Here is a 19,688-nt window from a genome sequence, read left to right as displayed (position 1 = left end):
CTGTGCCAGACATGCTAGAACTTCAATACGAATTGGAGTCAAAGGCAGCCAAGTGGTATGCCACAATTCATACTGCTAATGCATTTTTCTCAATCCCTTTGGCAGCAGAGTGCAGGCCACAGTTTGCTTTCACTTGGAGGGGCGTCCAGTACACCTGGAACCGACTGCCCCAGAGGTGGAGACACAGCCCCACCATTTGCCATGGACTGATCCAGACTGCACTGGAACAGGGTGGAGCTCCAGAACACCTGCAATACATTGATGATATCATTGTGTGGGGTAACACAGCAGGAGAAGTTTTTGAAAAAGGGAAGGAAATAGTCCAAATCCTGCTGAAAGCCAGGTTTGCCATAAAACAAAGTAAGGTCAAGGGACCTGCACAGGAGATCCAGTTTTTAGGAATAAAATGGCAGGATGGACGTCGTCAGATCCCAATGGATGTGATCAACAAAATAACAGCCATGTCTCCACCAACTAGCAAAAGGGAAACACAAGCTTTCTTAGGCGTCGTGGGTTTTTGGAGAATGCACATTCCAAATTATAGTCTGATTGTAAACCCTCTCTATCAAGTGACCCGAAAGAAGAACGATTTCAAATGGGGCCCTGAGCAACGACAAGCTTTTGAACAAATTAAACGGGAGATAGTTCACGCAGTAGCCCTGGGGCCAGTCCAGGCAGGGCAAGATGTAAAAAATGTGCTCTACACCGCAGCCGGGGAGAATGGCCCTACCTGGAGCCTCTGGCAGAAAGCACCAGGGGAGACTCGAGGTCGACCCCTAGGGTTTTGGAGTCAGGGATACAGAGGATCCGAGGCCCGCTATACTCCAACTGAAAAAGAGATATTGGCAGCATATGAAGGGGTTCGAGCTGCTTCGGAAGTGATTGGCACTGAAGCACAGCTCCTCCTGGCACCCCGACTGCCGGTGCTGGGCTGGATATTCAGAGGGAGGGTCCCCTGTACACATCACGCAACTGATGCTACATGGAGTAAGTGGGTCGCACTGATCACACAACGGGCTCGAATAGGAAACCCCAGTCGCCCAGGAATCCTGGAAGTGATCATGGATTGGCCAGAGGGCAAAGATTTTGGAATGTCGCCAGAGGAGGAGGTGACGCGTGCTGAGGAGGCCCCAATGTATAATGAACTACCAGAAAATGAGAAGCAATATGCTCTGTTCACTGATGGGTCCTGTCGTCTTGTGGGAAAGCATCGGAGGTGGAAAGCTGCTGCATGGAGTCCTATGCGACAAGTTGTAGAAACTGCTGAAGGAGAAGGTGAATTGAGTCAGTTTCCAGAAGTGAAAGCCATCCAGCTGGCTTTAGATATTGCTGACCGAGAAAAGTGGCCAGTGCTCTATCCCTATACTGACTGATGGATGGTGGCAAATGCCCTGTGGGGGTGGTTGCAGCAATGGAAGCAGAACAACTGGCAGCGCAGAGGCAAACCCATCTGGGCTGCCGCATTGTGGCAAGATATTGCTGCCCGGGTGGAGAACCTGGTTATAAAAGTCCGTCACGTAGATGCTCATATACCTAAGGGTCGGGCTACTGAAGAACATCAAAACAACCAGCAGATGGATCAGGCTGCTAAGATTGAAGTGGCTCAGGTGGATCTGGACTGGCAACATAAGGGTGAATTATTTCTAGCTCGGTGGGCCCATGACACCTCAGGTCACCAAGGAAGAGATGCAACATATAGATGGGCTCGTGATCAAGGGGTGAACTTGACCATGGATACTATTGCGCAGGTTATCCATGGATGCAAAACATGCGCTGCGATCAAGCAAGCCAAGCGGTTAAAGCCTCTTTGGTATGGAGGACGATGGCTGAAATATCAATATGGGGAGGCCTGGCAGATCGATTATATCACACTCCCACAAACCCGCCAAGGCAAGCGCCATGTGCTTACAATGGTGGAGGCAACCACCGGATGGCTGGAAACATATCCCGTGCCCCATGCCACTGCCCGGAACACTCTCCTGGGCCTTGAAAAGCAAGTCCTATGGCGACATGGCACCCCAGAAAGAATTGAGTCAGACAACGGGACTCATTTCCGAAACAACCTCATAGACACCTGGGCCAAAGAGCACGGCATTGAGTGGGTGTATCACATCCCCTGTCATGCACCAGCCTCTGGGAAAATTGAACGATACAATGGACTGTTAAAGACTACGCTGAGAGCAATGGGTGGCGGGACGTTCAAACATTGGGATACGCATTTAGCAAAGGCCACCTGGTTAGTCAACACTCGGATATCTGCCAATCGAGCAGGCCCTGCCCAGTCAGAACTTTTACGTACTGTAGATGGGAATAAAGTCCCTGTAGTGCACATAAAAAATATGCTGGGGAAGACAGTCTGGGTTATTCCTGCCTCGGGCAGAGGCAAACCCATCCATGGGATTGCTTTTGCTCAAGGACCTGTGTGCCCTTGGTGGGTGATGCGGGAGGATGGGGAAGTCCGATGTGTACCTCAAGGGGATTTGATTTTGGGTGAGAACAGCCAATGATCTGAATTATGTGATGTTAAGTACTAATTATAGTTGTAATAGTTATACTAATAATACACAGATATATTAATAATACTAATAATATTATATGCCATACTAATGTTATTACAATAAGAATCACCCAGACTAATGAAGAATAACTTCAGTGAAACCAAGCAAAGCACAGTGATGATGGTACCAGAACTGACTTCAACATGAAACAATCCAACACCACATACCGTCTCCATTTTTTCCTGCCCTGGAAGATTAATATGGCATATGGAGCCCGAAGTCATGGACTAAATGAACTCACCAAACGTTTTAGAGGGATGGCCCACAGACTAAGGGAATGATATCTGTGTGTGTGTGTGTGTATATATATAAAAAAAAAAAGGGGTGGTGATTAATGAAAATGTACTGGAAAATATGGTACTTGAGCATGACGCAGATGGTATAGAATAAGGGGTGGATATTGTCCTGGTTTCGGCTGGGACAGAGTTAATTTCCTTTCTAGTAGCTGGTACAGTGTTTTGGATTTAGGATGAGAACAAAGTTGATAACGCACAGATGTTTTAGTTGTTGCTAGGTAATGCTTACACTAGTCAAGGACTTTTCAGTTTCCCATGCTCTACCGACTGAGAAGGCTGGAGGTGCACAAGAAGCTGGGAGGGGGCACAGCCAAACTGGCCAAAGAAACATTCCATACCATGTGACGTCATGCTCAGTACATAAACTGGGGAAAGGTGGCCGGGGGGGCCGCTGCTCGGGGACTGGCTGGGCATCGGTCGGCGGGTGGTGAGCAATTGTACTGTGCATCACTTGCTTTGTGTATTATTATTATTATCATTTTTTTATTATTATCATAATTTTATTTCAATTATTAAACTGTTTTTATCTCAACCCACGAGTTTTTTCTCACTTGTGCTCTTCCAATTCTCTCCCCCATCCCACCGGGGGTGGGGGGGAGTGAGCGAGCGGCTGCGTGGTGCTTAGTTGCCGACTGAGATTAAACCACGACACAATCATATTGAATTCCACTCCTGGCAATTTAAAATGTCAATTAACTCAAGACATGTCCCATTAGATAGGACAGACACTAGATTCTGACTCTTGTTGAAATGTACTTGTAACTGATTGCAAGATAACTACTGTTAAAAGCAGGATATACTGTCATTGTTTGGAAAAATGTTTATAAACAAAAAATAAATTTGTCTTTTTAATTCAGTCATACCCCGTAATTCCAACTCGGATGTCTTTAGTTTTATTCCACAATGTACTGAAGAAACATTACTGAAATAACTACCAGGACCCCATCAGCAAAGACTGGATTTTTTCCATATGGAATAAATATTGCTATCATTTTCCATATGGCTTTGCTTACTTTTAGTTTTAAATATGAAAACATCATAAGCAGAAACAAGCATAGAAGAGTTATCAAATCCTGTTAGAGCCAAAACCTGGACACAAACGTAACACCACAAGGCAAACAGTTTGGACTTAAAATGAAATTCCAAGATTCCAAGTCTTATATGAAGCAGCTGCTAAACTCAAAACACATCACTGCATTTTCATCAAAACTTGGGGTTTGGGTTTTTTTTGTTTTTTTTTTTTTAAACTGTTCACAGAAAATGAATTTGCCATTTTGACAGCCCTAATCTGTAAAGCCTGGGCAAAAGAGCAATTTTAAGCATTGAAAGGCTACTTCCCAGTCCCAACCAAACAAGAACTACTATTTTCCTGAAACCCAGCCAAGCAGCTGTATTTCAAAAAGGTTCTGTTTCATTCCTAATTTGGAAACAAAGGAGACTGCTTTGTAATGTATTATTTGCATTATCCTAATAATCTAGAAAACAGATTGTGTACTAACACATACAAAAACTTACCCTGTAATTTGGCAGCCTAGACTGTATCATCACATTAAGCTCTTTTATTAACAGACCTTTGCTTCACAGGAGTAAGGTGCCAGGAAAATATTTCAGGCAAGACAAAAATTACATTACATTAAAGTAAGGGAAAGAAAGAGTTTTGGCTTCAAAGTGCTTGCTGTCTGGCAGTTTGTGCCTCATGCAACATGTGGCAATTTATAGAGTGATCAGACAGCTACCTACAGCTCAGGACAAACTAATTTGGTAGATAGCTCTCAGTAAGGATTCATTTCTGACAGATACTCAGTGACCACAGTGGCAAGTAAGATGCCTCCAACTTCACCGTACTCAGTCTTTACAATGCTGCTTTTACTCCAGTAGGAGTATCCCCTATTTCCACAGATGCTTCTTCAGAGCTGTTTTAGTCATGCTTGAGATAGCCATAAGAGGGGGGAAGAGAAACTGCTCCTTCTGGTATAAAGTTCTGTTTCATTTTCATCACTCTTCTGTAGTTACAAAATATATTGAGGAAGGACAAAGGGGGCAGATGTCTCTGCAGTCAGCTTGTTAAACACCATATCAAAGGTATTACTGAAAGTATATTTAAATTAACTTACCAGTAGAGAAAACAAGAACTGTGTTGTCCCAAAGACCATATCTTTTAAGAGCATCAGTAAGATTTCCTACAGCTTCATCCATAAGAGACACCATTCCTGCATAATGGCGCCTCTTTCCATTTTTAATAGAGGAATACGGTTTCATGTATTCTTCAGAGACTCAAGAGGTTCACAGACAGACTGAAAAGCAAGGTAGAGAAAGAGAGGCTGGGATGGAAGGGATAGAATGGAAATTAGTTGAACATGAAGTACTAAAGGCCAAAGTTACTGCAGCAAAAGCAGCTCCGATTCATCCACAGGTACAGGCACTGTGTTTTGATATCTTTTACACTTCTTTCTTCTAATCCCTAAGCATAAACTAATAAAACTTTGATAAAGGACTTATGTGAAGCTGTGGAAAAACATCAAGTGTATCTTTTCTTCATAACAGTTTCTTTCTATGAAACTCCTCCCACTAAACTCTCCATTCTCTTTCTAGAAGAGCAAATTACATGCTAAATCATTTCTATAAATTCATTACTTTTATTATTAAAAAAGAAATGGAGAAGGGTAGCAGGACAGGGTTGGCTGGCCAGCCAAAACTGATTCTGATAGGAGACAAGGCAAATTTTATCACTGCTAGTTCTCACATTTAGCAGTCACTGTGCACCCTTGTCCTGGTTTCGGCTGGGACAGAGTTAATTTTCTTTCTAGTAGCTGGTACTGTGTTTTGGATTTAGGATGAGAATAATGATGAGAATAATAATGATTTAGGATGAGAATAATGTTAATAACACACTGATCACTGCTCAGAAACTGGCTGGGCATCAGCCGGCGGGTAGTGAGCCTCACCCTGTTCCAGTGCAGTCTGGATCAGTCCATGGCAAATGGTGGGGCTGTGTCTCCACCCCTGGGGCAGTCGGTTCCAGGTGTACTGGACGCCCCTCCAAGTGAAAGCAAACTGTGGCCTGCACTCTGCTGCCAAAGGGACTGAGAAAAATGCATTAGCGATATCAATTGTGGCATACCACTTGGCTACCTTTGACTCCAGTTCGTATTGAAGTTCTAGCATGTCTGGCACAGCAGCACTCAGCGGTGGCGTGACTTCATTTAGGCCACGATAGTCTACTGTCAGTCTCCACTCTCCATTAGACTTCCGCACTGGCCATATGGGACTGTTAAAGGGTGAACGAGTCTTGCTGATCACTCCTTGGCTCTCCAGTCGACGAATCAGCTCATGAATGGGAATCAGGGAGTCTCAGTTGGTGCGATATTGCCGCTGGTGCACCGTGGTGGTGGCGATTGGCACCTGTTGGTCTTTGACCTTCAGCAACCCCACAACAGAGGGGTCCTCCGAGAGACCAGGCAAGGTGGACAGCTGTTTAATTCCCTCCGTCTCCAAGGCAGCTATACCAAAAGCCCACCGGTACCCTTTTGGGTCCTTGAAATACCCTCTCCTGAGGTAGTCTATGCCAAGGATGCACGGAGCATCTGGGCCAGTCACAAGGGGGTGCTTTTGCCACTCATTCCCAGTTAGACTTACTTCGGCTTCCAATACAGTTAGCTGTGGGGATCCCCCCGTCACCCCAGAAATACAGATGGGTTCTGCCCCTATATAGCTTGATGGCATTAGGGTACACTGTGCACCGGTGTCTACTAGAGCCTTATACTTCTGTGGGTCTGATGTGCCAGGCCACCGAATCCACACAGTCCAGTAAACCCGGTTGTCCCTTTCCTCCCCCTGGCTGGAGGCAGGGCCCCTCTAATCCTCATCACAGTACTTGTTTCTCATTTCTTGTAAACACGAGTCAGAAGTTTCTTCATTAACATCAGGAGTAAGATCAGCCCTTCTACTCTGTCTGGGGAACTGTTCACTGGAAACTGGAGCAGCAATTTTCCTGGAAGAACCCCTTTCTGTGGTTGTTTTCCCTTGCAATTCACGTACCCGTGCCCCTAGGGCTGCAGTAGGTTTTCCATCCCACTTCCTCATGTCCTCTCCGTGGTCACGCAGGTAAAACCATAGGGTGCCCCGTGGTGTGTACCCTTTATATTCTCTCTCTTGAGCAGAAGAACGCTGACTCCTAATAGCCGAGATATTGGTCCGTACAGGTGGGGAGTAGGACCTATCCTCTCTGAGTTGCTGGATCTCCCGGGACAGTTTCTCCACAGCCGAGACGAGGGAGGAAGAGAGACTTTCCTCATATTGCCGGAGTTGACGAGCCAATTCATCCACCGTTTGTCCCTCTTCATCTTTCCAGGTCATCACTGCCAATGAGCTGGCATATGACGATGGTGCGCTCCTTACAAACTTCCGCCACATGGGTCGTGTGCACTTGACTTCATCTGGATCTTTAGATAGTTGTTCATTGCTCAGGTCACCATAAATCACCTCCAGCACAGCTAATTCTCTCAGAAACTGGATACCCTTCTCCATGGTGGTCCACTTGCCTGGGCGACATATGATATCTTCCTTGAAGGGATGCCTTTCCTTCACGCTTGACAGGAGTCGCCTCCAGAGGCTGAGGACTCGTGTCCCTTTTCCAATCGCTTTGTCAATGCCCCCTTCCCTAGAAAGGGATCCCAGCTGCTTGGCTTCCTTACCCTCTAATTCTAGGGTACTGGCCCCATTATCCCAGCATCGGAGCAGCCAGGTGACAATATGCTCGCCTGGACGACGGCTGAAATCTTTTCATATATCTCGCAGCTCACTCAGGGATAGAAATCGGGTGGTTACGGCTTTGTTTATGAGTTCTTCCTCGTCTTCCTCCCTGGTCAGCGGCCGGCTCTCCTCCTCCCGTTCTCGTGATGGCCCTTCTCTAGGGTCATCTGTCTCGTACACTTCTTCCTCCGGTTCCCTTTCACAAGAAGCTTCTTCCTCCCTTACTAAATGAGCCGACTTTCGCTTCCAAGATTTCTTCTTGTGTACAGGGGCGACTGATACCGGCACAGGTTGGCTCTTTGGTTCAGCCACAGGGCGTGTCTCCGGGGTCTGAGTGGCCGCGGTACCTGTCACCGGGGTCTGAGTGGCCGCAAGGCCTGTCGCTGGGGTCAGAGTGACCGCAGTACCTGTCGCCGGAGTCTTAGTGGCCACAGGGCGTGTTGTTTTACTGTCAGAGCCAGAGGCCTTCTCTTCCCTTTGAGGGCACTGAATGGTGTTGAACAGGGCTCGGTAGGCATGGGCCAGGCCCCAGCACGTTGCAATGATCTGCATCTCTCTGGAGTTGCCAGGGTGACAGCATACTTTGTCCAAATATTCTACTAACTCTTCAGGATTCTGCACTTGCTCAGGGGTGAAGTTCCAAAACACTGGGGGTGCCCATTTGCCTAGGTACTTGCCCATCTTGTCCCACACACCCTGCCACTCATAACTATCCAGCCTTGGGGCAGATCTCTGGATGATATTCTTAAATTGCTTACTAACTTCAGACAAAACCGAAACAGTATTCCCAAGAATTATTAATAGAAGTATCTTAACTGCCCAAGGATGTTCAAAATACTGATAAGTTACTGTAATGAAGGAGGAAACATCATAGAAGAAGGTAGTGACACTGCCATTCTATATTTCCTCCAAAAAAAAACTCTCAGAAAAGTTACTGCAATTGCTAGTTGTCTCCACGAAGTGGTATCCATAGTACAGTAATGGCTTCAGTACAAAACTCACATACCACATTAACGTCAAGGTCAATGTTCTAAAAACAAACCTCACAAGCGAGACATCACTACTCACTGCAGACCACAGCAAACTGCAACAACCAACACCAATCTTTAACATGTACAGCAAAAAAAAGAGCACGATGCAGATTATACAAATCAATATCGAGAACAGAGAAACCAACATTGTGACCCACAACTATTAACAGATATAAGTTCCTTAATACACTCCGGTTAATCTGTTACTATCTCGAACCCTTCGTGCCCCACGTTGGGCGCCAAAAGGACTGTTGTGGTTTAATTTCAGTCGGCAACTGAGCACCACGCAGCTGCTCGCTCACTCCCCCCCTGACCCCCAGTGGGATGGGGGAGAGAATTGGAAGAGCACAAGTGAGAAAAACTCGTGGGTTGAGATAAAAACAGTTTAATAATGGAAATAAAATAATAATAATAATAATGTAATAATAATAACAATAATGATAATACACAAAGCAAGTGATGCACAGTACAATTGCTCATCACCCGCCGACCGATGCCCAGCCAGTCCCCGAGCAGCAGCCCCCCCCGGCTAGCTTTCCCCAGTTTATGTACTGAGCATGACGTCACATGGTATGGAATGTCCCTTTGGCCATTTTGGCTGTGCCCCCTCCCAGCTTCTTGTGCACCTGCAGCCTTCTCAGTCAGTAGAGCATGGGAAGCTGAAAAGTCCTTGGCTAGTGTAAGCACTACCTAGCAACAACTAAAACATCGGTGTGTTATCAACTTTGTTCTCATCCTAAATCCAAAAGACAGCACTGTACCAGCTACTAGGAAGGAAATTAACTCTATCCCTGCCGAAACCAGGACATCCTATCAAGGGATATGCTGTTAAGCATTGAATGCCTTTGCTTTTTATTGACCAGAAACAAAACTCTTCAAAATTGTTTGAATCTCAGTAATTATTACTTTTGAAATTAGATTTCAGATTTATCCCCCAATACCCTGAAAAAACCAGCCAAATCTGGAAAAATATATTCTGAATTTCCGCAAAACCAAATTAAAACCGGGGACAAAAATCCAAAATCGAGGAACTTCTCTTGAATTTTTTTCAGCAGCTTCAAGTGCAATTACTTCTGCAAAAAAGTATGTACATAAAAATGAAGTTCTATTTTAAATACAATATAAACTTCTAATACATTTTTAGGAGAAAAAATGGCTTTTCTTTTAAAGCATAAAGAGTGATTTTGTGGGCAGACTGCCTACATCAATATACTCAGAGCTGCAAGTTAAGTTTTTCCATTTTGAGCGCCCATTGTGGGAGACACTGCGTCAAGTTTGCCGAAGAATCAAATGCCCCTAATTGCAATCAATGCCTACTGGAATTACATGAACATTATAGGATATTAAACTACTACATTCTCTGAAAAATAATGTCACGCTGGGCACCCAACGACCATGCCTAGAGCCAGCCTGTATTAAGGCCCCTGCATTAAGAGCCTGCTCAGTCCCAGGGTGAGATTTCACGACGAGCACCAGCCTATCTACATCTATGCTTTCAAAAAGGTCCCAAGCTCCTGTGAAGGGACAGGAGCAGGCAGCTAATGCGGGAGGAGGCATATACATTTAAGCAATGAGCCGTTATATTATGATCCATATATATTAGCTTAATTCAGTCATGAAAACATGGCCCCGAGCTCCCTAAAGAGTTGAAAAAAAGAGATAAACAATCTAAGGGAACAGTCCTTCCCACCTAAAGTTTGAATCGCCACTGTCTATAAAGGGCATGTTGCACAACCAGGCTCTTCATTTAAGTACCTAAAGTTAGACAAGAGGAACATGGGCTTCAGCTTAAGTTTCTCTGTATCTTCCTATCAACTTTCCATTCAGTACCATGCAGAATGAGATGTATTGCAGACAGCCTGATTCACATAACATCTGTGATACTTGTGCAAAACTATTAAATGTCCAATCAATATTGGGACAGGAGCCTTTGCGAGAGGAAGAATAAACTATGTGCAGTTACAAGTTGCTTTGTAACACACTCACACTTGGACAATCTAATTCTGGCACTTTTTTTTTTTAATCTGAGGGCTTGACTTCATAACTTGCGAGTTCCTGTAACACACCTTTTGGATGCTGTTTTATAGAGGCTCTCACACCACCTTCCTTGCCACAGGCTCTGGGAAACCAATGCTACTCTATTCACAGAGCATGAACACAGCGTGGTATGACATCTATTTCTCTCTTTTAAAAATATCAGCTTTTAGAAGTGTAATGTTATTTGCAGAGCAAGTGATGTCTACTGTCTGATCTAACGCAAAACATTCAGATTAAAGACACTTCTAAAAACAAACTGATCACTACACCTTAAATCTTCTAACCATCATGGAGACAAATTCAATGCAGATCTTAAGAGAGAAATACTTTCTTTGGAGCCACTCAATAATTATGATATTTTCTTCAATAAGTTGTAAATCTTGGGCATGCGTTTAAGGCACTATCTTATTTTAAGCCGTTATACTTTGGAAACATGCGTGCCCAAGTATTGTTTTACTTATACACTAATAATAAATCTGCTGTTCTTCAAAGAATCAGGCAGTTTCTAATCATTTTTAATACCACATTTATTGCCCATGTTAAATTTAATCATTATCAAAGTAATGTGGGTTGGAAGGCATTCTTTTCTGTACATCCCTAAATGCTACTTCCCCACCATGTGGGTAACATATCCTGCCTCTTTAAGTAGCTCTGGGAGGAGTTTTTTCATCCAGTGGTACACAGCTGGGCTGGCACAGCCAAATTATCTGGTGTTGTAAACCTGTGTGGATCTAGTAGAGAAAAGAAGGAAAAGATATTAGTTACAACACAGCGACACATTCCTGTAGGCTACTTTATAAGCAGGTGCAAAAAGAAACAAAGCTACACCAGAAGCTAGCATTAGTTTTAGGGCCTGCTGTTTTCACCAATGTAGCACAGAGGAAGATTAGGAAGCCACAGGTAGAGGACAGGAGGAGTATGGAGGAAGACAAGGAAATAGCACCGCAGGGGTTAACAAAATCTTCCCAGGCATAAATTAAGTGCAATAAAAAAACCCAACCCCAGAGCCTTTTGTGTTTTCATCTAAAGATCTTAATAGGTAACAATTACCATTGTGGTCTCTTTGAAGGCTAGGGACAACATCTCAACACAGAGTGAGAGATTTTAAATGGGATGGAGGTGGGCAAAAAGACGCATGGCAGATGAAGCTACCGAGCTTTTGCCTGTATCAGAGAATAGTCACCTGGCACATTTGTATATTTATTTACATACTTAAAGTGAGTGTGAGCACTTTTACAAAAAAAGCATTTGGATACTGGGGACAACATGTTTTAGACGCTGACTAGATCTAAACTCTAATAGTTCCACATAAGTTTCCAATCTTAATAAGTGGTGAATTTTATCTCTTTACAAAAGCATGATTGATAATGATACTCCAAGTAGTACATTTTGCTTGATGCAAGAAACCTCTTCACTTACTGTGTACTATAAGCTGACTTTTGTCGACTCCCCTATCTCCTCCAGGAAAAAAAACAAAAAACCAAAAAAACCCCCACTATCCTAAACCTAGGCTGGGAAACTTACATATACAAGAAAAAATATCTTGTTTGTTTACTAAATATTTCTAGTAATCTGTCAATTCTAGTAATGTGTCAAAGCACAAAACCTCCAAGACCCCCTAGACCACAAGACATAAGATTTTAAAACTCCACTAAGCACTCCCGTGTAGCAAGCTGCATGATTAATTTTAAAAGCATTGCTTTAGCAACACTTTGAATTCACTTTTAAACCAAATAACCCTGATCTTAGGCGAGTGGGTAAGTAGACTCTCACAAAGGGTATACTAGTTACCAATTTTCTTTGAAACAGGAGCTGGAAAAAAACTTGGGTTTTGGGGTTTTTTTTTACATGCAGTATTAGAAAAAAGATTATTAATATAGTGAAAGACACAAGCTAGCAAAGCATTGTAATTTCTTCCGCTGTCTATACAAAGCAAGAAAAAGGAGGGGAAAAAAAAATAAGAATCATAGAATCATAGAATCATTTAGGTTGGAAAAGACCTCTAAGGTCATCGTGTCCAACCGTCAACCCAACACCACCATGCCCACTAAACCATGTCCCTAAGCGCCTCATCTACACGTCTTTTAAATACCTCCAGGGATGGGGACTCAACCACTTCCCTGGGCAGCCTGTTCCAATGTTTAACCACTCTTTCAGAAAAGAAATTTTTCCTCATGTCCAATCTAAACCTCCCCTGGCACAACTTGAGGCCATTTCCTCTCGTCCTATCGCTAGTTACTTGGGAGAAGAGACCGACACCCACCTCGCTACAACCTCCTTTCAGGTAGTTGTAGAGAGCGATGAGGTCTCCCCTCAGCCTCCTCTTCTCCAGGCTAAACAACCCCAGTTCCCTCAGCCGCTCCTCATAAGACTTGTTCTCCAGACCCCTCACCAGCCTCGTTGCCCTTCTCTGGACACGCTCCAGCACCTCAACGTCCTTCTTGTAGTGAGGGGCCCAAAACTGAACACAGTATTCGAGGGGCGGCCTCACCAGTGCCAAGTACAGGGGCACGATCACTTCCCTACTCCTGCTGGCCACACTATTTCTGATACAGGCCAGGATGCCATTGGCCTTCTTCGCCGCCTGGGCACACTGCTGGCTCATATTCAGCCGGCTGTCCACCAACACCCCCAGGTCCTTTTCCGCCAGGCAGCTTTCCAGCCACTCTTCCCCAAGCCTGTAGCGCTGCATGGGGTTGTTGTGACCCAAGTGCAGGACCTGGCACTTGGCCTTGTTGAATCTCATACAGTTGGCCTCGGACCATCGATCCAGCCTGTCCAGGTCCCTCTGCAGAGCCTTCCTACCCTCGAGCAGATCAACACTCCCGCCCAACTTGGTGTCATCTGCAAACTTACTGAGGGTGCACTCAATCCCCTCATCCAGATCATTGATAAAGATATTGAACAAGACCGGCCCCAGTACTGAGCCCTGGGGAACACCGCTCGTGACTGGCCGCCAACTGGATTTAACTCCCTTCACCACAACTTTCTGGGCCCGGCCGTCCAGTCACATTTTTACCCAGCAAAGAATACACCCGTCCAAGCCATGAGCAGTCAGTTTCTCTAGGAGAATGCTGTGGGAGACGGTGTCAAAGGCCTTACTGAAGTCCAGGTAGACCACATCCACAGCCTTTCCCTCGTCCGCTAGGCAGGTCACCTGGTCATAGAAGGAGATCAGGTTGGTCAAGCAGGACCTGCCTCTCATGAACCTATGCTGGCTAGGCCAGATCCCCTCGTTGTCCCGCTCATGCCTTGTGAGCGCCCTCAAGATGAACCGCTCCATAATCTTCCCCAGCACCGAGGTCAGGCTGACAGGCCTGTAGTTCCCCGGATCCTCCTTCCCGCCCTTCTTGTAGATGGGCGTCACATTGGCAAGCCTCCAGTCGTCCGGGACCTCCCCCGTTAACCAGGACTGCTGATAAATGATGGAGAGTGGCTTGGCAAGCTCCTCCACCAGCTCCCTCAGCACCCTCGGGTGGATCCCATCCGGCCCCATAGACTTGGGAGCGTCCAGGTGGCGTAGCAGGTCGTTGATTGCTTCCTCTTGGATTATGGGGGGTTCATCCTTCTCGCCGTCCCTGTCTTCCAGCTCACGGGGCTGAATACCCTGAGGATAACTGGTCTGCCTGTTAAAGACTGAGGCAAAGAAGGCATTGAGTACCTCAGCCTTTTCCTCATCCTCGGTGACAATGTTCCCCCACGCATCCAATAAAGGATGGAGATTCTCCTTGGCTCTCTTCTTGTCATTAATATATTTGTAAAAACTTTTTTTGTTGTCTCTAATGACAGTGGCCAGATTGCGTTCTAGCTGGGCTTTTGCCTTTCTCATTTCCTCTCTAAACAACCTAACGAGATCCCTGTACTCTTCCTGAGTCGCCTGCCCCTTCTTCCACAAGCGGTAAACTCTCCTTTTTTTCCTGAGTCCCAGCAAGAGATCCCCGTTCAGCCAGGCTGGTCGTCTTCCCCGCCTGTTCTTCTTACGGCGTACAGGGACAGCCTGCTCCTGTGACTTTAAGACTTCCTTCTTGAAGATCGTCCAGCCTTCCTGGACCCCTTTGCCCTTCAGGACTGTCTCCCAAGGGACTCTCTCAACCAGCATCCTGAACAGGCCAAAGTCCGCCCTCCGGGAGTCCATGGTTGCGGTTTTGCTGCCCCCCCTCCTTACTTCACCGAGAATCGAGAATTCTATCATTTCATGGTCGCTAAGCCCAAGACGGCCTCCGACCACCACATCTCCCACCAGTCCTTCTCTGTTTGTAAGCAGCAGGTCGAGCGAGGCACCTCCCCTGGTAGGCTCACTTACCAGCTGCGTCAGGAAGTTGTCTTCCACACACTCCAGGAACCTCCTAGACTGCTTCCTCTCTGCCGTGGTGTATTTCCAGCAGACGTCCGGGAAGTTGAAGTCCCCCACGAGAACAAGGGCCAGCGATTGAGAGGCTTCTGCCAGCCGCTTGTAGAACGCTTCATCCGCCCCTTCATCCTGGTTGGGTGGTCTATAACAGACTCCCAGCAGGATATCTGCCTCGTTGGCCTTCCCCCTCATCCTTACCCATAAACACTCGACCGTATCATCATCACAATCGTTGAGCTCTAGACAATCGAAACACTCCCTAACATACAGGGCCACCCCACCGCCTCTCCTTCCTCGCCTGTCCCTTCTGAAGAGTCTATAGCCATCCATTGCAGCACTCCAATCATGAGAGTCACCCCACCATGTTTCTGTGATGGCGACTAAGTCATATCTCTCCCGCTGCACAATGGCTTCCAGCTCCTCCTGTTTGCCGCCCATGCTGCGTGCATTGGTGTAGATGCACTTGAGCTGGGCTATCGATTTCGCCCCCGGCATTGGCACGCCACCCCTAGGCTCATCTCTAGTGAGCCTGGTTTTATCCCCTTCCCCCTTCGAACCTAGTTTAAAGCCCCCTCAGTGAGCCCCGCCAATTCATGAGCGAGAATCCTTTTCCCCCTGTGAGACAGCTGAACTCCATCTGCCGCCAGCAGGCCCGGTGCCATGTAAACCTCCCCGTGATCAAAAAACCCAAAATTCCTCCGGTGGCACCAGCCCCTGAGCCACGTGTTGATCAGGTGTGTTTTCCTGTTCCTTTCAGTATCCTTCCCTGCCACTGTAGGGATTGAGGAAAACACTACCTGTGCTCCCAATCCTTCAACCAGTCGCCCCAGTGCCCTGAAGTCCCTTTTGATCACTTCTGGATAATAATAATAATAATAATAATAATAATAATAATAATAATAATAATAATAATAAATCTATAGCTTTCATAAACCAATACCTTTGCTCTTCTTTCTTTATGGAGTGCAAGATGACTATCAAAATTCCAGCTCCAGATAGGACCATATTTAGAATCATAGAATCATAGAATCATTAAGGTTGGAAAAGACCTCTAAGATCATCGAGTCCAACCATCAACCCAATACCACCATGCCCACTAAACCATGTCCCTCAGCGCCTCATCTAAACGTCTTTTAAATACCTCTAGGGATGGGGACTCAACCACTTCCCTGGGCAGCCTGTTCCAATGTTTAACCACTCTTTCAGTAAAGAAATTTTTCCTCACGTCCAATCTAAACCTCCCCTGGCGCAACTTGAGGCCATTTCCTCTCGTCCTATCGCTTGTTACTTGGGAGAAGAGACTGACACCCACCTCGCTACAACCTCCTTTCAGGTAGTTGTAGAGAGCGATGAGGTCTCCCCTCAGCCTCCTTTTCTCCAGGCTAAACAACCCCAGTTCCCTCAGCCGCTCCTCATCAGACTTGTTCTCCAGACCCTTCACCAGCCTCGTTGCCCTTCTCTGGACACGCTCCAGCACCTCAACGTCCTTCTTGTAGTGAGGGGCCCTTTTTTAGGTTACTTTTTCAAATTTCTGAGCAGTTGTTAATTATATCAATGGGTAAATCAAAACAAAATCCCATATATTTGCTACATAATTATTTCCTGCACAGAATCTCTCCTCAATTTTATAGAAAAATTACTTCCATTTTCTAATATTATTTTACTCATTTGTAACAAGGTCAACACAAAGATAATTAAATTATCATCAGATGCATATGATGAATTTAAATCAAGACTGAACTATGAGCATTTCCAATTTCCACTTTAAAATCAGATGCAGTAACATCCAGTTAACCCTGACCCATTTCTAGATAAGCATGCTCAGAGTATGAACTCTATTCTAGAAATAGTCAAAATGAAGACATGTTTTAGGTTATTTACATAAAACAATTTAAAGAGTTGTTGGTAAAAAAAAAGTCAATTACATCTTCCTATTCTTTATTATTGACTCTTGGAGTTTCTAGGAACAGAACAAATGTTGCTTGGCAAGAGTATCACCTAGAACAACCCTCCTGTGACAATAAGAGAGAACATCCACTATTACAGGATGACATTTATTTTCATTCTGAACAGTTTCTTTGACAAATCACTATGGTTAACATGTACGTGCAGGACTTTTTAGAGAGAGGGGAAGTTTCTGAAATACACTTAACCCTTTGTGAGTTTCTTCTTTCTGTCCATGCTGTATTCTTCTCCCCTCCCCATTTTTGCCAAAGTTGCAATAAAAAGAAGAGGTAGAGGGAAAAAAAAATATAGCAGTATGATAAAGTCCAATTCTTATACCTGTGCAACTGAAAAAAAATGGGAAAAATCATAACTATGATGACAAAGCAGCTAGATACCCAGACTAAGGATCAGTCTGTGTGCACTCCATCAAGGGGCCCATAAACGTCTACATCTACAGTATCATATGAAGGATAACATACAGGTTAGGATGCATTTAAATGCTGCATTGGAAAATTAGCTGCATAAACCGAGCACGTAGTGCTGATCTGCTTCTGACTGCGTGCCTGGCCAGTTCAGAAGTACATAACAGAAGATGACTATGACAGGGATATTTTTCACGATACGCTGCCATGCCTGTACAACAACTCCGGGACTGAGTTTTCACGGGTTTCCCCCTCGACCGCCGCTCCGCGCCCTGCCTGGTAGCGGCCGCTGAGGAGCTGGCTGCGGGACGGGGTGCAGAGCGGCTGCGTGTAGTACCGCTCCAGCCGCCCGCCGCCCGCCCCCAGCGCGTCCAGTCGCGGCGTGCGGATGGCCGAGCCGTGCCAGCCCACGTCGTCAGCCAGCATCACCACCAAGCGCGGGGCGGGCGGCTGCGCCGACGCCAGCCGCAACAGGCAGAGCGGCGGGAGAACGCCCGCCCGCCGCGCCATCCCCGCCACCAGGAACTGGGCCACGAGGCCCGCCCCGGGGACGGGCCATGGCGGGGGCAGCGCCGGGCGGGCCGGGGCTGCGGGGGCGGTGGCATGGGGCGCACCCGTCCTCGGGCACCGACCCGGCGGGGCTGGGGCGCAGACCTCCCGGGGTTAGGGTCCTACTACTGCACCCCTGTGCTGTAGCTCAGTCCGAGTTTGTTCAACGATAAGAATAGCGAGGTTCCGGAATACATGTTGTGGGTGAAAGCAGTGTAGCTTTAGGCCGATTAGTTTATGAAATGATTTAAAAAAAGAGATTGTGAAGTTGTTCCCGATGTTAGCGCAGTATCTCAGTCGCCGAGGCGAGCAGCTCCGGTGCCGGCAGGATCGGCAGCGGAGCGCTCCAGCGTGGTGCACAGGAGGGTTTCCTGAGCCGGGGGAACCTCAGGGGGAGCCGAGAGAGCCGCTAGGAGCCCGCAGCTCGCGCGACAGCAGCTGACGAGACCTGGGCGGGGCCAGGAGCAACGGCGGCCAAGCCCCCCCGTATAAAAGAAGTCCCTAGGGAGCGCTAGTGGCAGCTCTGCCGGTTCGACCACGGAGCAATGGTATCCACCCTGGCGGAAGGTTATGTCCACTCTAAACTCTGCACCCGTCACGACTGATGCAGCTTCCCAGACAGAGCTCCGATGGGAACATGCTGCCAGACAGGTGTCAGGCTGCAGGGTGTGCCCTACTCTTATGCCAGTACTGGATGGCAGTAGTGAGCACACCTGTGGGAGGTGCGCCCAGATAGAGGAACTCCTCAGCTTAGTGACAGAGCTCCGGGAGGAGGTGAGTAGGTTGAGAAGTATCAGGGAGTCCGAGAGAGAGATAGACTACTGGAATTGCACCCTGCCTTCCCTGGGACAAGCCCATCAGGCAGACAGGACACATGATACGGAGGATTCCCTATCCTCTCTTCACCCGGCAGAAGTCACCTGGTGACTTAAGGGATAGGGGTCAATGGTGACAAGTTCCTGCCTGGTGCAGCAAGCGCGTCTCCTCTGCAACTACCCTACCTTTCCAGGTGCCCTTGCATAATAAGTATGAGGCTCTGCGAGTGGAACCGAACAATGATGAGAACAATGGTTCATCTAGGTCGCAGGTGTTGCCAAGGTTAAGTCGGCCTATGTCCTGCGTCAAAACTGCTTCCATAAAGAAAAAAAGACGGGTCATTGTCATAGGAGACTCTCTTCTGAGGGGAACAGAAGGCCCAATGTGCAGACCAGAGCCACTTCTTAGGGAAGCCTGCTGCCTCCCTGGGGCCTGGGTTAAAGATGTGATGAGAAAACTTCCTACCCTGGTACGGCCCTCAGATTATTACCCATTATTGATTTTTCATGTAGGCAGCGGCGAAGTTGCAACAAGAAGTCCGAGGGCAATCAAGAGAGACTTCAGGGCCTTGGGATGACTGGTTAAGGGATCAGGAGCACAAGTAGTGTTCTCCTCTATCCTTCCAGTTGCAGGGAATGATGTTGGAAGAAACAGGAAGACCCAGCTGATCAATACCTGGCTCTGAGCCTGGTGTCACCAGCAGAATTTTGGGTTTTTTGATCATGGGTCAGTCTACACGACACCAGGCCTGCTGGCGACAGACGGGGTACACCCTTCTTAAAGGGGGAAAAGGATCTTTGCGCAGGAGTTAGCAGGGCTCATAGAAAGAGCTTTAAACTAGATTTGAAGGGGGAAGGGGATAAAACCAGGCTCGCTAGTGATAAGCCTGGGGGCAGCACACCAATGTTTGAGGGACGGTGTGCTAGCAA

The 19,688-nt window shown here is 46.7% G+C and overlaps 1 protein-coding gene across 1 annotated transcript in view; it reads right to left on the bottom strand.

The window, feature by feature from the left end:
- Positions 1 to 17,904, bottom strand: part of LOC143172215 (arylsulfatase B-like) — a 99,279-nt gene extending 81,375 nt beyond the window's left edge. Inside the window, 3 exon segments of the mRNA XM_076361455.1 lie at positions 4,969 to 5,127; positions 5,130 to 5,175; positions 17,671 to 17,904. Coding sequence (XP_076217570.1) covers positions 4,969 to 5,127; positions 5,130 to 5,175; positions 17,671 to 17,904 — 439 coding nt within the window.
- Between the last annotated feature and the right edge of the window lie 1,784 nt (positions 17,905 to 19,688).

This window comes from Aptenodytes patagonicus, chromosome W, assembly GCF_965638725.1.
Source record: "Aptenodytes patagonicus chromosome W, bAptPat1.pri.cur, whole genome shotgun sequence".
Classification (NCBI taxonomy): Eukaryota; Metazoa; Chordata; class Aves; order Sphenisciformes; family Spheniscidae; genus Aptenodytes; species Aptenodytes patagonicus.
This window is presented reverse-complemented; position numbering and strand designations above follow the sequence as displayed.